Consider the following 18,772-nt stretch of genomic DNA (forward strand, 5'->3'; position numbering starts at 1 on the left):
GAAACTCGCTACTAGCGTGTGAACGCACCCTAAAGGTGGGAATACGTAGCCTTTGAAGGTAAGAAAAATATTGCAGCGCTTTCCATAAAGCTCTTTTGTTCTTTTATGGTTGGCCAGAGCCCTTGATGTACAGCTCATGCCAAATCATTAAAGAAGTTATCTGATTAATAAAAAAAAAATTGCTGGTAATGGCTCCCTGCTGTAAAGCGTATTACTTTTTTAATACACATAGTTTACCTAGTCTAACCATTCTTCCTATTTGCAGCAGTACGTACCAAAAGGAAGTGTTATTTCCTGGCCAGTCAGTCTCCTAATAAATTGCTCCTTTGCAGTGCCCCCCCTGGCCAAGATGGAGATCATGTGATGCTGGGAGACTGGCTTTCTTCTTCGTTCCTTCAATAAGATAGGTCCCTAAATCACTGTTTAATTCTCTGCCCACTCTGTAACGAGCAGGTAATCCATGGCACTGACTGCCGGTAATTGTAGTCTCCTGGCGGTGCATGAAACTAAGCCCCTGGGAGATTACAGGATCAGGTGGAATAAGTGCACAGGGGCATATTTAGGGAGGCTTTTTTTATTTTTTTTATCTTAGTCAGATAACCCCTTTAATTTGCAGAAAGTAGCTTACCGGTATATAGATTTGCCATCTTTACACTGTATGAACTCTCTTGTAATACACTGTGCACCTGTAGAGCAGGACATGGTCAGGATTGGTTTCATAGGCTCTAGATTTAAGATGTATGAGAAAGTTGCCAAGGTTTTTGTTTTTTAATCTTAAACCTTAATTTTTGTAAATCACAAACTCCCTTTTAAACCAGTTAAAGGGGTTATCCAGGAAAAACTTTTTTTTTTATATATCAACTGTCTCCAGAAAGTTGTAAATTACTTCTATAAAAAAATCGTAATCCTTTCAGTACTTATGAGCTTCTGAAGTTGAGTTGTTCTTTTCTGTCTAAGTCCTCTCTGATGACATGTGTCTCGGGAAACGCCCAGTTTAGAAGAGGTTTGCTATGGAGATTTGCTTCTAAACTGGGCGGTTCCCGAGACACGTGTCATCAGAGAGCACTTAGACAGAAAAGAACAACCTTAACTTCAGAAGCTCATAAGTACTGAAAGGATTAAGATTTTTTAATAGAAGTAATTTACAAATCTGTTTAACTTTCTGGAGCCAGGTGATATATATAAAAAAGTTTTTTCCTGGGTAACCCCTTTAACAACAGCAGCAAGCAATGCCAGCGATTTATATTAATGACAAAGACATTTATTTTACTGAGAATCCGGGCACAACAAAGACTTTTTAATTAGAATTCCAATCACTGTGTCCTTTGTGAAGTCTGTGGGTATAGTCTGTATTTAAACACCTTCATCTGACGATCGACTAAGGAAAAATGTCAGCTGGGGATATCCTCACTTGGTAGCAGTGCGAGGCTGTAGTTTGTGTTTTTTGATAATCCAATATACTTCAGCATATCTGCAAATCCTTTTTATCCTTATGTGTGTAAAGCAGACTGCTAGCAAAATTATTTTTATAAGTCATCTTATTAAGTCTCAATGAAAGGAAACAAAAAAACATTACAGCTTTACAGCAGCCCAAATGGAGATAAGCAACAATAGACAAGAGATGTCCAATTTACACGAATTGTAGGTGTTACTAAATGTGCTCTGAGACCTTTGCAAAGGTCATTCTACTGGGAGGGGAGGCTAAACTTCTTGATCTAATGGTGTCCCTTTTTACTGTAATGCTGTAGACATTACTTTCCAGCAGCCTTCTCCTTATCACAGACAGAATAAAAAATCTTAGCTTAGTTTTAGGCTTAGTGGTGAAAATGAAAATTGCAAGACTTCAGGATTATATTATAAAATAGTAAAATGGAAAATTAGAAAAAAACACCAACAATTCTTAAAAATGTTCAATGTAGAAACCTGATTTAAACAATAGATTATATTCTGATAACACATCCCCTTTAATCCTGCCACTGATACCTTCAGCAATGATTTGCTGTTAAAAAAAAAGAAAAAGTCCTCAAAAACATGTAGGTTAATAGAGTTTCTCATGAAAACTATGTATAATTTAGAATAGGAGATGTTTAATGTTTGTGTTCATTTCACTATTGTACATTGGAGACAGTATTATGATAGTTTATAGTCTTGTACATAGAGGGCAGTATTATAGTAGTTATATTCTCATACATAGAAACAAAATTATTGTCGTAATTAAAGGGGTTATCCAAGATTTACCGTTTTTTTAAAACATACTGCCCAAAATGCTGGCATAAAAAATAAAAAAAAAACACAAAAAATGAAACTGGACTTGCCTCCTGCCTCTCCCTTTGTGCCTCCGGTATCCTGCTCCCGACCTCCACTGCAATCCTCTTTCTGGTTCTTGTGGTATATCAGTCACACTGTGGCTCATCTATTCCCTGGCCAACGACATGTCTTACCTTGGCCAGTAATTCGCTGAGACAGCAATGTGATATTTTTGGCCCCGGCAACAGGAAAAAGACCAGGGATGGGGCTCAATAAATCAAACCACTGCTCATCCAATGACTGGCCAAGGTGGGATGCTGGGATTGCAGTGTGATGGGTCAACCCAAAGATGCAGGAAGTAGATTGCAATGCATTTATTATATAAATGGTGGCATTTTGTACACTATGTAAAAATAACTGTTAAATCCTGATTAACCTCATTCAATTCTTGCCCTACGCAAAATTACAGATCTAAAGATTCTAATACTGAAAAGTAATTAGTGACAGTAGAGTGACAGGGAGAAGAAAGTGTGGGAATTCATGTTGTTAAAGGGGTATTCCGGGCTTAAAGGAGAACTGCAGCGGCATTACACTTATCCCCTATCCACAGGATAGGGGATAAGTGTTTGATCGCGGGAGGTCCGACCACTGGGCCCCCCCCCCTCCGATCTCCCTAACGGGGCGCCGCCATAAGCGCTCCTGTTTCCTTCTATGGGGGAGACGGGGAGGCACGAACGCTGCCTCCCCGCCTCTCCCATAGAGATGTATGGAGGAGACGTGCCGGCCGCAACGTCATGCTGTGGCTGGCACGCCCCCTGCACGGGAGAGCCGCGGCCCCGTACAGGAGATCGCCGGGGGCCCCAGCGTTCAGACCCCCCTTCAGATGTTCAGATCTTAAGGATAGGGGATAAGTGTTTGGAACACTGCAGATGTCCTTTAATTAACTTTTAACTATCTTGCCCATTATGAAGAATTATACTAGTTTTACATTTACTTGGTATACCGCTCTGCCGTGGATCGTCTTCTTTTTCTTCTTTATATGGTCCCCCCAGGTCTAGCGTTTCTGTTTAGGCATGGATGACATTCGTCTCACAATCCTTAGCGGCTCGAGGAGGAAGCTGGTATCAGGAGGATTGGCTATTTCTTGTATTTCCTCACAAGCCAGCCCTCTGATGATGTTTGCGGTCCATCTGTACACCCTGACGTGCCAACTTCCCGTGATCTCGGCAATCTGCCGAATGCGGGAACGCAGGGAATGCTGGCACGTCAGGACATATAGATGGACCGCAAACATCATCAGGGGGCTAGCTTGTGAAGGAATACAAGAAATAGCCAATCCCCCTGATACCAGCTTCCACCTCGAGCCGCAAAGAATTGTGAGACGTACGTCCTCCATATCTAGATGGAAACACTAGACCTGCGGGGACCATATAAAGAAGAAAGAGAAGACGATCCACAGCAGAGCGCTATAGTAAGTAAATGTAGAACTAGCATCATTCTTCATAATGGGCAGGATAGTTAAAAGTTAGTTAAGCCCGGAATACCCCTTTAAAAACTTCCTAGTCATGAACTCCCTTCACTGATCAAGGGATATAAAGCATAACATTCTGCGGGTGGCCCAAAGACTCTCTGTATGCCCCATACAGAGAATCATCGGGCCACCTGCGGAATGGTCACAGGGATCCGGTGAACCAAAATGGCAGTCGAAGGTCCCCTCACCTGCCTCCTGCCGTGTTTCTGTCATCTTCTCACAGAGAAGTAGATTGCATGTTATACTGATTAGTGCCTATGCATAGCACTGAACAGTATTAGCAATCAAAAGATTCTTTCCAATGAGGACATAAGTGTGAAATAGTAAAAAAAAAAAGGAAAATGAGCCCCTTCCCCAATAAAATTTTTTATTGCCATAAACCTATTGTTTATGGTCCCATACAGTGAACAGGGTAAACGTAAAAAATTGCTGCATCACATCCCAACATTTATTTTTATGAAAAAGTGATTTAAGTCACATATACGCAAAAGGGGTACTGATAAAAAGTACAGATCACTTTGCACAAAAAGGAGCGGTCATATAGCCCCATATTTGGAAAAATTAAAAAGTTATAGGGGTCAGAATATGGCAATTTTAACCCTTTCCAGACTTATGAAGTACCGGTACATCATGGGTCGGATGAGGGGAATATGACGCAGGCCCACAGGTCGGGTCCATGTCATAACCGGCAGATCCCCGCTGCTATCAGCAGCTGACATCTGCCAGTAATAAAGGTTAGCAATTATGGCATTTAAACATTAAATGCTGGTCATCCCTGGGGTCTAGGGGACCCATCTGCCTCTCATCGATGTGATTGCAGGCTGCAGAGGGGTTACTGGGGTAAAACAGGGACTCACCCATCCTTTCTGGTACTCGATGGATTGACGATTGCTTAAAGGCGTACCCCGCCCCTAGACATTAAGTTATCTGAGGCTGGACCACCACGATCAGTCATCAAATCCCCTAATGGCTTATGATAGGCCCCTAAGGCCAAAAAATGGGTTAAAAAAAAATTTATATAAAAAAATCTCCCCCCTAAAAAGTTTAAATCGACCCCTTTTTCCTATTTTTTTAATAAAACACTGTAAAATAATAAACATATTTGGTATTGCCACGTGTGTAATTGTCCAATCTATTAATTTATGATGTTCCTGATGCTGCACAGTAAAAGACGTAAACTAATGAATATTCCAAACGCCAAGATTGCTGATTTTTGGTCACTTCATAAATGACACGCCCCCTCCAATAGACTTGCATTGAGGGGATGGGGCGTGACGTTACACGGGGGCGGAGTCGTGACGTCACAAACTTCCATTCCCGTGGTCGGGACCCAGACCTTCCAGCGCTTCCGGACAAGAAACAGGTGGGGGCCGCATTCTATATTGCGGGGGTCCCCAGCGACAGGACCCCCGCGATCAGACATCTTATCCCCTATCCTTTGGATAGGAGATAAGTTGTCTAGGGGTTGAATACACCTTTAAGGACATAGTGTTTTTCATTTTTTCCTCCTTACCTTTTAAAAATCAAAACTCTTTCAATTTTGCACCCACCAATTCTACTTTGTAATGACATCAGTCATTTTACCCAAAAATCTACAGTGAAACGGAAAAAGAAATCATTGTGCGACAAAATGGAAGAAAAAAGACATTTTGTTAATTTTGGGGGCTTCTGTTTCTACACAGTACATTTTTCATTAAAAATGACACCTTATCTTTATTCTGTAGGTCCATACGATTAAAATGATACCCTACTTATATAGGTTTGATTTTTTTATTACTTCGGAAAAAAATCATAACTACCGTATTTACCGGGGTATACCACGCATAGCCCTAAAAATTTAAGCCTAAAAAGTGCGTGTTATACGCCGATAAATACGATAAATGCAGGAAAATGTATACGTTTAAAATAGTCATCTTCTGACCCCTATAACTTTTTTATTGTTCCATGTATGGGGTGGTATGAGGGCTCATTTTTTTGCGCCGTGATCTGAAGTTTTTATCGGTACCATTTTTGTTTTGATCGGAATTTTGATCGCTTTTTATTACATTTTTTATGTTATAAAAGGTGACTAAAAATACGCTATTTTGGACTTTGGAAATTTTTTTGCGGGTACGCCATTGACCCTGCAGTTTAATTAGCGATATATTTTTATAGTTCGGACATTTACGCACACGGCGATACCACATATGTTTATTTTTATTTACACTTTTTTTTTATGGGAAAAGGGGGGTGATGCAAACTTTTATTAGGGAAGGGGTTAAATGATCTTTATTAACTTTTTTTGTTGCAGTGTTATAGTTCCCATAGGGGGCTGTAAACACTGCACACACTGATCTTTTACACAGATCACTGCAAAGCCATAGCTTTGCATTGATCAGTGTTATCGGCAGTTGATTGCTCAAGCCTGGATTTCAGGAAGGCAGGTAAGGCACCCTCCTGCTGCGTCCTAGCTGATCGGGACATTGGGATTTTATTGCGATGTCCCGATCAGCCCTACGGAGCTGCCGGGATGCTTTTACTTTTCACTTTTAGACGCGGTGATCAACTTTGATTGCCACGTCTAAAGAGTTAATGCTGGACATCTGCCGGAACGGCGATGTCCGGCATTAGCCTCGGGTCCTGGTTGCTGATAGCAGCCGGGACCGTGCGGGTATGATGCAAGCTCAGCTCCTAAGCTCGCTTCATAACCCTCCTATGCCGCGGCGCCGTATAAACCCCGTGTTCTGCGGCAAGGGGTTAAAGGAGTACTTTGATGGAAAACTTTTTTTTTTTAAATCAACTGGTGCCAGAAAGTTAAACAGATTTGTAAATTAAGAAAAAAATATATAGGTATGTGCAGCTCACAACTAATACGCACCGAGGTCAAACTGGGCAAGCAACTATACCTTAATTGCTAGAAAAGGGAAAACCAAAAATACACAATGCAGCCTGGACCTTCTAGGTGAGTAAATGAAAAAAAATATATACGTGGATCGTTGTCACGATTCGGCTGGCTGGAGGTGGATCATCTGTGCCAGAGAGGGATTGGCGTGGACCGTGTCGGTGGACCGGTTCTAAGTTGCTACTGGTATTCACCAGAGCCCGCCGCAAAGCGGGATGGTCTTGCAGCGGCGGTAGCAACCAGGTCGTATCCACCGGCAACGGCTCAACCTCTCTGACTGCTGAGATAAGCGCGGTACAAGGGAGTAGACAAGAGCAAGGTCGGACGTAGCAGAAGGTCAGGGCAGGCAGCAAGGATCGTAGTCAGGGGCAACGGCAGGAGATCTGGAACACAGGCTAGGAACACACAAGGAAACGCTTTCACTGGCACAATGGCAACAAGATCCGGCAAGGGATTGCAGGGGAAGTGAGGTATAAGTAGGCGCAGTGGCCCTTTAAATCGCAGAGACCCGGCGCGCGCGCCCTAAGGAGCGGGGCCACGCGCGCCGGGACAACACAGACGGAGAACGGGTCAGGTACGGGAGCCAGGATGCGCATCGCGAGCGGGCGCGTCGCGAATCGCATCCCGGCTGGGAGTAATATCGCAGCGCACCCGGTCAGCAGGTCTGAACGGGGCGCTGCGAATGAGAGGACGCTGCGAGCGCTCCGGGGAGGAGCGGGGACCCGGAGCGCTCGGCGTAACAATCGTGCTTCAATAATAATCAATATTTATTATAAAATATGAATAAGATTAGGCACTTCTCACAGGGCCCTTGTGAGAAGAACATACATATTAAAAGGCAACCTAACAATATATTTAGGCATATAGTAGTTAAAACTATAATCCTGGCATAGGATAATAAAATAGCAGAATAAGATCTATACCAAACAAATATGTTAAAGAATTGCTCTTCTGGATATTTAGGGTAGATATGTCCCTTTTAGATACAGTAGCAAACAGTCTGTAATATTAGAAATTGTTACCGGTCTGTAAATGGTAACTCAGGCGATGGGTGTTGTTCCCGCAATGGCTGAGTGTCCGTGGTGCGCACAGTCCTCTGTGGGGCGCTTCCAATCGTGAGCCTGGTCCAGTATTGTCTGATTGAGCGCGGTGGCAGTCGCTAACGGCTGAGGCGCTGGCAGGCGCCGAAGATCGCAATGATGCCCGGGGACTGCTGGCGCTAGCGTGCGCTGGAGTTGGTATTCCTCACCGCTTTACTGGTTGGTAAACAGGACCGTATACTGGAGGGCTGGAAGTTCACCTCGTGTTGCCGGCGTCTGACGTCAGCTGTAGTCAGAGCCGGGATGGCTGCACCAGGATGGTTACACCGGAATGGATCTGAACTGCTGGACCGGGTAGGTAGCAGAGTAAGAGCGCTGATGATGGTACAGTTCATAAAAGATAACCGGCCTTGAGGTTTGGGCACAGTTCTTCGAAGGTAATACTATGCCAGTAGATGTGCATAAACGACTAGACGCGTTTCATTGTATAATATAACCCTTTCCTCAGTAGTCATGATAGTTGCCATGAATCATCGGTTATTTTATATACGCACAGATCCCACCCCTTAACACATTGATAGATAATAATAAAAAACATAAATGGATTCAATGGATCGGTTCACTTAGAGAGCAATACTAGGTATAAAGTCGTGTGAATTCTGTTGGAAAAGTATAGCAATGCGTTTTCCCAAAACAAATGTATTTTTTAAAATAAAGAGAGATAATAGAAATAAAAATAAAAATAACTCACAGACAGCGTATTGGAAATAGATAGATAAAACAAAAATAATAAAAATAAATAAAAATAAAATAAAAATAATAATAATAGTACTAATAGAAATAAAAATGAAAATAAAAATAATGAAATAAACACGGAAGAAAATAATAAATAATAAATAATGAATAAAAAGAAAAACATATATGATCAGACTTGAATAACATCATTGTAGATGAATCTATAGGGGATGAAGTCAGCCGATGGGACAACCCTCTTAATGACCAAATAGGGGTGTCCCCATGGGCCGAGTGCATCCCCTATAAGAATCCAAAAAGTTCGAAGTTGGAGTTGAGTCCGCCAGGTTCCAATGTTGCAAATTCGAATATTTTCTTGCTTTCCGCTTTAGACATTTTCAGTAAGAAACTACCCCCTCGCCAATCTTTTTTGACTAGCTGGAGACCAGTGAAGGAGAGAGAAGACATGTCGCTATTGTGAACTGTAGAGAAATGTGCGGACAGTGGATGTTTCAAGTTTTTGTTTTTGATATTGTTGAGATGTTCAGCTATCCTCATTCTGAGGGCCCTTTTGGTTCGGCCAATATATTGCTTCTTACATCCACATTCTATAATGTATAAGACACCCTTTGAATTACAAGTTATTAGATTTTCAATTTTCCATTTGAAAGTGTTAGTTTGAGAGCAGATTTCTACAACTTTTTTGGGGCCCTTTATTTTTGTGCAGTTGGCACATGTTCCACACCTAATAAATCCTTTAGTGGTTAGCCAAGAGTTATTCTGTTTCTTTACATGTGGTTTTATAGATGGTGCTATAGTGAGGCCTAAATTTGGGGCTCGAGTGTAGACTATTGGGGGACGTGACGGTAGTAGTGAGCCCACCTCTCGATCTTGTTGTAACAGATGCCAATGTTTTTTAATTATTCCTTCTATTTTTTTATATGATCTATTGAAAGGAATCACCAGTTTTCCTCCAAAGCTATCAGCATTATACATTTTTTCTTTTTTTGTGAAAAAGGTAGTCCTATCTAATGTCCTAACATGGTCTAGAGATTTTTGGAGTAGCTGGTCGGGATAATCTTTCTCCTTAAACTTATTAGTGAGGTGGTGCGCCTCTTCCAAAAATTGTTCGTCTGAGGTACAATTTCTTTTTATCCTCCGGTATTGTCCTTTTGGGACATTGGTCATCCATCTAGGTAGATGACAACTGGAGTAGCCTATGAAGCAGTGCTTAGCTGTTGGTTTATGATATGTCTTACATATGAGGTTATCCCGATTAGCACTTACAATAATATCTAGAAAACTAATATTATTTTACTGATGGTGGATGTGAAATGGAGATTGTGATCATTAGTGTTCAAATTAGTTATGAAGTGTTCTAAATCAACGGTGTCCCCCTCCCAAATTAAAATGTCGTCAATGTACCGCTTCCAGAGCACCAGGCCTGCACCAAGACGAGGTAAGATGGTACTCTCCTCCCATTTCGCCATAAATAAATTGGCGTAGCTTGGCGCAAACCTGGTGCCCATCGCGGTACCAATTAACTGTGAATAAAAATCCCCTTCGAAATAAAAATTATTGTGAGTTAAAATAAAACGAATAGCTGAAGTGATAAAATTAATCTGAGGTGATTTGATGTGGCCTTGTTGAAGAAAATGTGTGACTGCTGCTAACACATCATATAATGTATTGAACTGGCTTAATGTAGAGATGGTACAAGGTAAGTTAAGTAAAGTAAATGTAAGCAAATCTCCAGGGCCGGATGGACTACACCCAAGAGTTCTTAGAGAGGTAAGTTCAGTAATATCTGTACCCTTGTTCATGATATTTAGAGATTCTCTGGTGTCTGGTATTGTGCCAAGGGACTGGCGCAAGGCTAATGTGGTACCAATCTTCAAGAAGGGCTCTAGGTCTTCGCCAGGCAATTATAGACCGGTAAGTCTAACGTGCATTGTGGGTAAATTGTTTGAAGGACTTATAAGGGATTACATACAGGAATACATAGGGGATAATAGTATTATAAGTGATAGCCAGCATGGGTTTACTAAGGATAGAAGTTGTCAAACCAATCTAATTTGCTTTTATGAAGAGGTGAGTAGAAGCCTTGACAGAGGAATGGCTGTGGATATAGTGTTTCTGGATTTTGCCAAAGCATTTGATACTGTCCCTCACAGACATCTGACAGGTAAGTTAAGGTCCTTGGGCTTGGAAACTTTAGTTTGTAACTGGATTGAACACTGGCTCATGGATCGTACCCAGAGAGTGGTGGTAAATGATTCGTACTCTGATTGGTCCCCGGTTATTAGTGGTGTACCCCAAGGTTCAGTACTGGGCCCGCTGCTGTTTAATTTATTTATCAATGATATAGAGGATGGTATTAACAGCTCTGTTTCTATCTTTGCAGATGACACCAAGCTTTGTAGCACGGTACAGTCTATAGAGGATGTGCATAAGTTACAAGATGACTTGGATAGACTAAGTGTCTGGGCATCCACTTGGCAAATGAGGTTCAATGTGGATAAATGTAAAGTTATGCATCTGGGTACTAATAACCTGCATGCGTCGTATGTCTTAGGGGGGATTAAACTGGCAGAGTCACTGGTAGAGAAGGATCTGGGTGTACTTGTAGATCACAGACTACAAAATAGCATGCAATGTCAGGCTGCTGCTTCCAAAGCCGGCAGGATATTGTCATGTATAAAAAGAGGCATGGACTCGAGGGGCAGGGACATAATACTCCCCCTTTATAAAGCATTGGTACGGCCTCACCTGGAATATGCTGTTCAGTTTTGGTCGCCTGTTCATAAAAGGGACACTGCGGAGTTGGAAAGGGTGCAGAGACGCGCGACTAAACTAATATGGGGCATGGAACATCTTAGCTATGAGGAGCGATTAAAGGAGTTACAATTGTTTAGTCTTGAGAAGAGACGTTTAAGGGGGGATATGATAAACGTATATAAGTATATAAATGGCCCATACAAAAAATATGGAGAAAAACTGTTCCAGGTTAAACCCCCCCCAAAGGACGAGGGGGCACTCCCTCCGTCTGGAGAAGAAAAGGTTTAGTCTAAAGGGGCGGCACGCCTTCTTTACCGTGAGGACTGTGAATTTATGGAACGGTCTACCTCAGGAACTGGTCACAGCAGGAACAATTAACAGCTTTAAAGCAGGGTTAGATACATTCCTGGAACAAAATAACATTAATGCTTATGCAGAATTATAAAACTACATCCCTTTCCCTTATCCCCTTACATCCTTCCCTTCAATCCCCTGGTTGGACTTGATGGACGTATGTCTTTTTTCAACCATACTAACTATGTAACTATGTAAATCGTGCTTAATAATGGTGTACAATGATGATACGTCTAAGGTGGCTAATATGTGTTTATCATTCCATTTGAATTTTTCCAAAACTTCTATGATCTGAGTGGTATCCTTTAAATATGTATGAGTTTTTTGGACAAATGGCTGGAGAAACCTATCAACGTACTGGGACAAGTTCGAAGTAATCGAACCTATCCCAGACACGATAGGTCTCCCCGGGGAGACTTGTTATTCAAGTCTGATCATATATGTTTTTCTTTTTATTCATTATTTATTATTTATTATTTTCTTCCCTGTGTTTATTTCATTATTTTTATTTTTTTATTTTTATTTTCATTTTTATTTTTATTTCTATTAGTACTATTATTATTATTTTTATTTTATTTTTATTTATTTTTATTTTTATTATTATTTTTATTATTTTTGTTTTATCTATCTATTTCCAATACGCTGTCTGTGAGTTATTTTTATTTTTATTTCTATTATCTCTCTTTATTTTAAAAAATACATTTGTTTTGGGAAAACGCATTGCTATACTTTTCCAACAAAATTCACACATGACTTTATACATATAGTATTGCTCTCTAAGTGAACCGATCCATTGAATCCATTTATTTTTTTATTATTATCTATCAATGTGTTAAGGGGTGGGATCTGTGCCTATATAAAATAACCGATGATTCATGGCAACTATCATGACTACTGAGGAAAGGGTTATATTATACAACCCTGAAACGCGTCTAGTCGTTTATGCACATCTACTGGCATAGTATTACCTTCGAAGAACTGTGCCCAAACCTCAAGGCCGGTTATCTTTTATGAACTGTACCATCATCAGCGCTCTTACTCTGCTACCTACCCGGTCCAGCAGTTCAGATCCATTCCGGTGTAACCATCCCGGGGCAGCCATCCCGGCTCTGACTACAGCTGACGTCAGACGCCGGCAACACGAGGTGAACTTCCAGCCCTCCAGTATACGGTCCTGTTTACCAACCAGTAAAGCGGTGAGGAATACCAACTCCAGCGCACGCTAGCGCCAGCAGTCCCCGGGCATCATTGCGATCTTCGGCGCCTGCCAGCGCCTCAGCCGTTAGCGACTGTCACCGCGCTCAATCAGACAATACTGGACCAGGCTCACGATTGGAAGCGCCCCACAGAGGACTGTGCGCACCACGGACACTCAGCCATTGCGGGAACAACACCCATCGCCTGAGTTACCATTTACAGACCGATAACAATTTTTAATATTACAGACTGTTTGCTACTGTATCTAAAAGGGACATATCTACCCTAAATATCCAGAAGAGCAATTCTTTAACATATTTGTTTGGTACAGATCTTATTCTGCTATTTTATTATCCTATGCCAGGATTATAGTTTTAACTACTATATGCCTAAATATATTGTTAGGTTTCCTTTTAATATGTATGTTCTTCTCACAAGGGCCCTGTGAGAAGTGCCTAATCTTATTCATATTTTATAATACATATTGATTATTATTGAAGCACGATCCACGTATATATATTTTTTTATTTACTCACCTAGAAGGTCCGGGCTGCATTGTGTATTTTTGATTTGTAAATTACTTCTATTTAAAAATCTTAATCCTTCCAGTACTTATCAGCTTCTTTTTACTACAGAGAAAGTTATTTTTTTTTTTATTTCCTTTCTGTCTGACCACAGTGCTCTCTGCGGACACCTCTGTCCATTTTAGGAGCTGTACAGAGTAGGATACGTTTGCTATGGGGATTTGTTCCTGCTCTGGACAGAGAGCACTGTGGTCAGACAGAAAGGAAATTCAAAAAGAAAAAACTTTCTGTTGAGCATACAGCAGCTGATAAGTATTGGAAGGGTAGAGCTTTTTAAATAGAAGTAATTTATAAATCTGTTTAACTTTCTGGCACCAGTTGATTTAAAAAAAAAAATAATAATAATAATGTTTTCCAGTGGAGTACCCCTTTAAGGACAGGGCCAATTTCCATTTAATAGCCATAACTAAAAAAAAAAATCATCTTCATACCCATATGAGTATGTGTAAAAGGATCAAAGGACAGCACCACTAATTGCGGAGTGTCAGGGTTTAATTAGGTAGCCTTATACGTTCAGAAGTGAGGCAGCAGAGGAGACATTGAAGTATGGAGTCGGCGGAGGTGCTGGAAACAATTGATACAAAGCTGTGTCAGATACTATGTAACCACAGAACAAAAAGAGCTATCCGCACTCACCGCAAAGCTTCTGACTCTGTGTTCCTAGACGGAGATGCCGACAGATCCGGGCAGGTCAGGATTTTTATATGGAAGGGGTTAGTTTGTTAAACTTTTATGAAACTTTTTTTTATTTTTTAAATACACACTTTATCTTTTGGCCCTAGCTACTGAAATCAGTCAGGAGCCTGCTCCTTACACCCTAGTTGAAATGGAGGGACATTGTTTTTCTTTCTTTATACTTTCACTTCTCTAACTGGAAAGATTAGGTAAGGGCATTCATTTTGTATTCGATTGTAACCTGTGATGCTTTTTAGACTTATGTGTCAAAAGAAATGTAATAAAAAACATTAAAAAAAAATTGTAAATGTTTGGTGACTGCTTACTTTTCACTATTGTACTTTCTACTTAGTATTCTAATAGTTACACAATATGCATAGGGGCAGTATTAAAGTAGTTATATTCTTGTACATACAGGGCAGTATTATATTTTTTGTACACAGAGGGCAGTATTATTGTAATTTTAAATGTAACCCGTAAAGGGTTTCTTGAACTAATTAGACCATTCCCATAATAAATTAAACCAAAAGAGCTTCTTTTATCTTCTTTATATATTGGTAAACATGACACTTTTGATTGCTCAAAAAATTGTATATTTCTATTACAGGGAAGAAACACAAGAATGAATTTCAGCAGCTCATTGAACAGGTGAAGGGGCGATGGAAGACCCCTAAGGGAAAGAAGGTGAAAGTGGAACTGACTGAAAGTGACAGAAACATAGGTGAATAACATGTATTATCTAATGACAATTACGCCTATCAGGGGGTGTTTATTTTAGACCTGTATAGTTGTGGTAGCTTGGGGGTGTAGGGTAGGTGGTGTGTAGCTGTGCAGTGATGAATGGTGTTGGATTAACCCTTAACTGTCGTGACGCCAGGGTGTGGGTTCCTCTCTGTATATATATCCTACCGCCACCCGTCCCAGGAACGATAGGGAGGAATAAAGGATTGTCCACAACCGGAATTTAAGTAAACTGAAGATAACTTTACTGCAGATTTTATGCATGTTAAACTTTGTAACAATCTTTACAGAGGACCGGACCATAGGTTCCTCACAGGTTTGGTTGGGACCTTGTAGGGAATAAGCTTGAAGTAATTGCTTTACGCTGTTCCACTGGATTTAGGGGAATTGTCTAGGTCCAGCAGTCACGTAGAAATAGGATTGAGTTAGATTGAACTCACGGTTTTGTATTCGGCTTAAGTTAGCAGGCTTCAGGCCTAGATTTGTCTTGCATTGCAAAATTCTTTTTGAATTTCTTCTAACTAAACACAGTGCTCTCTCTCCATGTCAGGAACTGTCCAAAGCAGGATAGGTTTGCTATGGAGATTCGCTCCTGTTCTGGACAGTTCCTGACATGGACACAGGTGTCAGCAGAGAGCACTGTGGTGAGACAGAAAATAAATTCAAAGAGAAAAGAACTTCCTGTGTAGTATACAGCAGCTGATAAGTACTGGAAGGATTAAGATTTTTAAATAGAAGTCATTTACAAATCTGTTTAACTTTCTGGCACCAGTTGATTTAAAAAAAAAAAAAATCCACTGGAGTTCCCCTTTAACCCCTTAAGGACCCAGCCCAAATATACCTTAAGGACCCGGCCATTTTTTTAACATCTGACCACTGTCACTTCAAGCATTAATAACTCTGTGATGCTTTTACCTTTCATTCTGATTCAGAGATTGTTTTTTCGTGACATATTCTACTTTATGTTAGCGGTAAAATTTTGTCGATACTTGTATCATTTCTTGGTGAAAAATTCCTAAATTTGATGAAAAAAAAAAATTCCTAAATTTGATGAAAAAATTGAAAATGTTGCATCTTGTTAACTTTGAAGCTCTCTGCTTATAAGGAAAATGAATATTCCAAATAAATTATATATTGATTCATATATACAACATGTCTACTTTATGTTTGCATCATAAAGTTGACATGTTTTTACTTTTGGAAGACATCAGAGGGCTTCAAAGTTTAGCAGCAATTTTCCAATTTTTCACAAAATTTTCTAAATCAGATTTTTTCAGGGACCAGTTAGGTTTTGAAGTGGATTTGAGGGGCCTTCTTATTAGAAATACCCCATAAATGACCCCATTATAAAAACTGCACCCCTCAAAGTATTCAAAATGACATTCAAAAGGTTTGTTAACCCTTTAGGTGTTTCACAGGAATAGTAGCAAATTGAAGAAGAAAATTCAAAATCTTCATTTTTTACACTGGCATGTTCTTGTAAACCCAGTTTTTGCCTTTTTACAAGGGGTAAAAAGAGAGAATTTTTTTTAAAATTTGTAACCCAATTTCTCTCGAGTAAGGAAATACCTAATGTGTATGTAAAGTTTTCAGCGGGCGCAGTAGAGGGCTCAGAAGGGAAGGAGCGACAGTGGGATTTTGGAGGGTGAGTTTTTCTGAAATGGTTTTTGGGGGGCATGTCACATTTAGGAAGCCCCTATGGTGCCAGGACAGCAAAAAAAAAAAAACACATGGCATACTATTTTGGAAACTACACCCCTCAAGGAACATAACAAGGGGTCCAGTGAGCCTTAACACCCCACAGGTGTTTGACGACTTTACGTTAAAGTTGGATGTGTAAATTTTATTTAAATTTTTTTCACAAAAACGCTAGTTTTCCCCCAAATTTTTAATTTTTACAAGGAGTAATAGGAGAAAATGCCCCCCAAAATTTGTAACCCTATCTCTACTGAGTATGGAAATACCCCATGTGTGGACGTCAAGCGCTCTGCTGGCATATTACAATGCTCAGAAGAGAAACAGTCACATTTGGATTTTGCAAAGCAAATTTTTCTGAAATTGTTTTTCAGGGCACGTTGCATATAGGAAGCCCCTATGGTGCCAGGACAGCAAAACAAAAAACCCATGGCATACTATTTTGGAAACTACACCCCTCAAGGAACGTAACAAGGGGTACTGTGAGCCTTAACGGGGTACAGGTGTTTGACGACTTTGGATGTGTAAATTATTATTATTTTTTTTTTACTAAAATCCCATTTTTGCAAGGGGTAATAGGAGAAAATGCCCCCCAAAATGTTTAACCCCATCTCTTCTGAGTATGGAAATACCCCATGGTGGATGTCGAGTGCACTGCAGACGCACTACAATGCTCAGAGGAGAAGGAGTCACATTTGCTAATTTTGCTGAAATGGGGGGGGGGGGGGGGGGGAAGAGCGGCATGTCACATTTACTGCCAGAACAGCAAAGAAAATTTACATTTGTAAATACATTTCTTTGGAGAAAGGACATACCACATATCTGGGTGTAAAACGGATCTCCGGGTGCACACTGGTCACGGAGGAACAGGAGGGCAGTCAGGGGCCTTGAGCTTCTGCCTATGGAGCCAGAACAGTGGGGACCCCCCCCCCCCCTCAAGGGGCATTACATGGGGTACACTAATTACTAACAAGGGGCACAGTGGGACATAAGATTATAAAACAGATTATGTTCCCAGAATGGTGACCCAGAGCATAGCCAAAACAAAAAAATATGCCCACCCCAAACCCTATGCTCTGAATCATCATTCTGGGAATGTGATGTGTGTGGCCGTCCCTAACCTGTTGCCTCAAATGCGCACCCCGCTCAGGTGGAGAGAGAGCACAGCGCTTTTGAGGCAACATAAAAAGTCCCCGATGATAGTGACTCAGTGACCCATGACCTAGAGAAAAAAAAATACCCCCAGAGGTCTTATCAGTTTTTAGTTTTTTTATGAGAGTTTTTTGGGCATATTTGTGGTTTTATGGGTTTAAAATTTGAAATGTACTCTGGACTTGGTACATTGGGGTCAAATTATGTAAAATTAATATGAAAAGGGAAAATTTTGTACTACATGGAAGTGTGATACTCTCTGAAGCTGTTTTTAATGCAGAGGCCCGGATGATCAGGGCAAGTGTCACATTGATAGGTTGTGTCCTTCCGAATCCCCCTACTGTTACACACACTGCATTTTTTCTGGGATCGTCCCTTCTTTCCAGTGTGGGGGACTTCACCTGGAAAGTGTTGGCCTGGGACGATCCTGGCACTTATTACTTCAGTTCCTTCTGAACTCCGGCCTGCTCTTTCCCGGTCAGCAAAGATTAGGACCTTTTAGGACTTCTTCTTGAAACTGAAGGCGTGTTCCTGTGTTGCCAACATTCTGGTACAGTACAAAAGAGTTGTACATGGCAACCTGTACCAAGTAGACCGCATCTTTCTTGAACCATACACGTGTTTTCCGCATGGCGTTATATGGCTTCAGGATTTGATCGGAAAGATCAACTCCCCCCATATACCGATTGTAGTCCAGAATACAATCGGCTTCAGGACCGTTGTTGTGGTACCTCGGACACGGACAGGTGAGCTGCCGTTACCATGAATAGTGGTCAGCATAAGGACATCCCTCTTATCCTTATACTTGACCAGCAACAGGTTTTCATGGGTAAGGGCACGTGACTCACCCTTGGGCATAGGTGTCTGAACAAAATTTAGAGGGAGGCCTCTTTGATTCCTCCGCACGGTCCCACAAGCGGACGTCGATCTGGCAGCAAGGGATGTGAAGAGAGGGATGCTGGTATAAAAGTTGTCCATGTACACATGGTAACCCTTATCCAGCAATGGGTACATAAGGTCCCAAACGATTTTCCCGCTAACACCCAGAGTGGGGGAACAATCTGGGGGTTCAATATGGGAATGTTGTCCCTCATACACCCTAAACTTGTAAGTGTACACGGAGGTACTCTCACAAAGTTTATAAAGCTTCACGCCATATCGTGCC

The 18,772-nt window shown here is 41.0% G+C and overlaps 1 protein-coding gene across 9 annotated transcripts in view; it reads left to right on the forward strand.

Moving 5' to 3' along the window:
• Window positions 1-18,772, forward strand: part of RAD18 (RAD18 E3 ubiquitin protein ligase) — a 577,293-nt gene that overhangs the window by 332,632 nt on the left and 225,889 nt on the right. For all 9 annotated transcript variants that reach the window (XR_008845017.1, XM_056524992.1, XM_056524991.1 and 6 more), the window contains one exon: window positions 14,627-14,740. Coding sequence is in view for 8 of the 9 variants with exons in the window: in XM_056524992.1 (XP_056380967.1) it covers window positions 14,627-14,740 (114 nt within the window). In the remaining variant the exon portion in view is untranslated. The remainder of the gene's footprint in view (window positions 1-14,626; window positions 14,741-18,772) is intronic.

This window comes from Hyla sarda, chromosome 6 (assembly GCF_029499605.1).
Source record: "Hyla sarda isolate aHylSar1 chromosome 6, aHylSar1.hap1, whole genome shotgun sequence".
NCBI classification, from domain to species: domain Eukaryota; kingdom Metazoa; phylum Chordata; class Amphibia; order Anura; family Hylidae; genus Hyla; species Hyla sarda.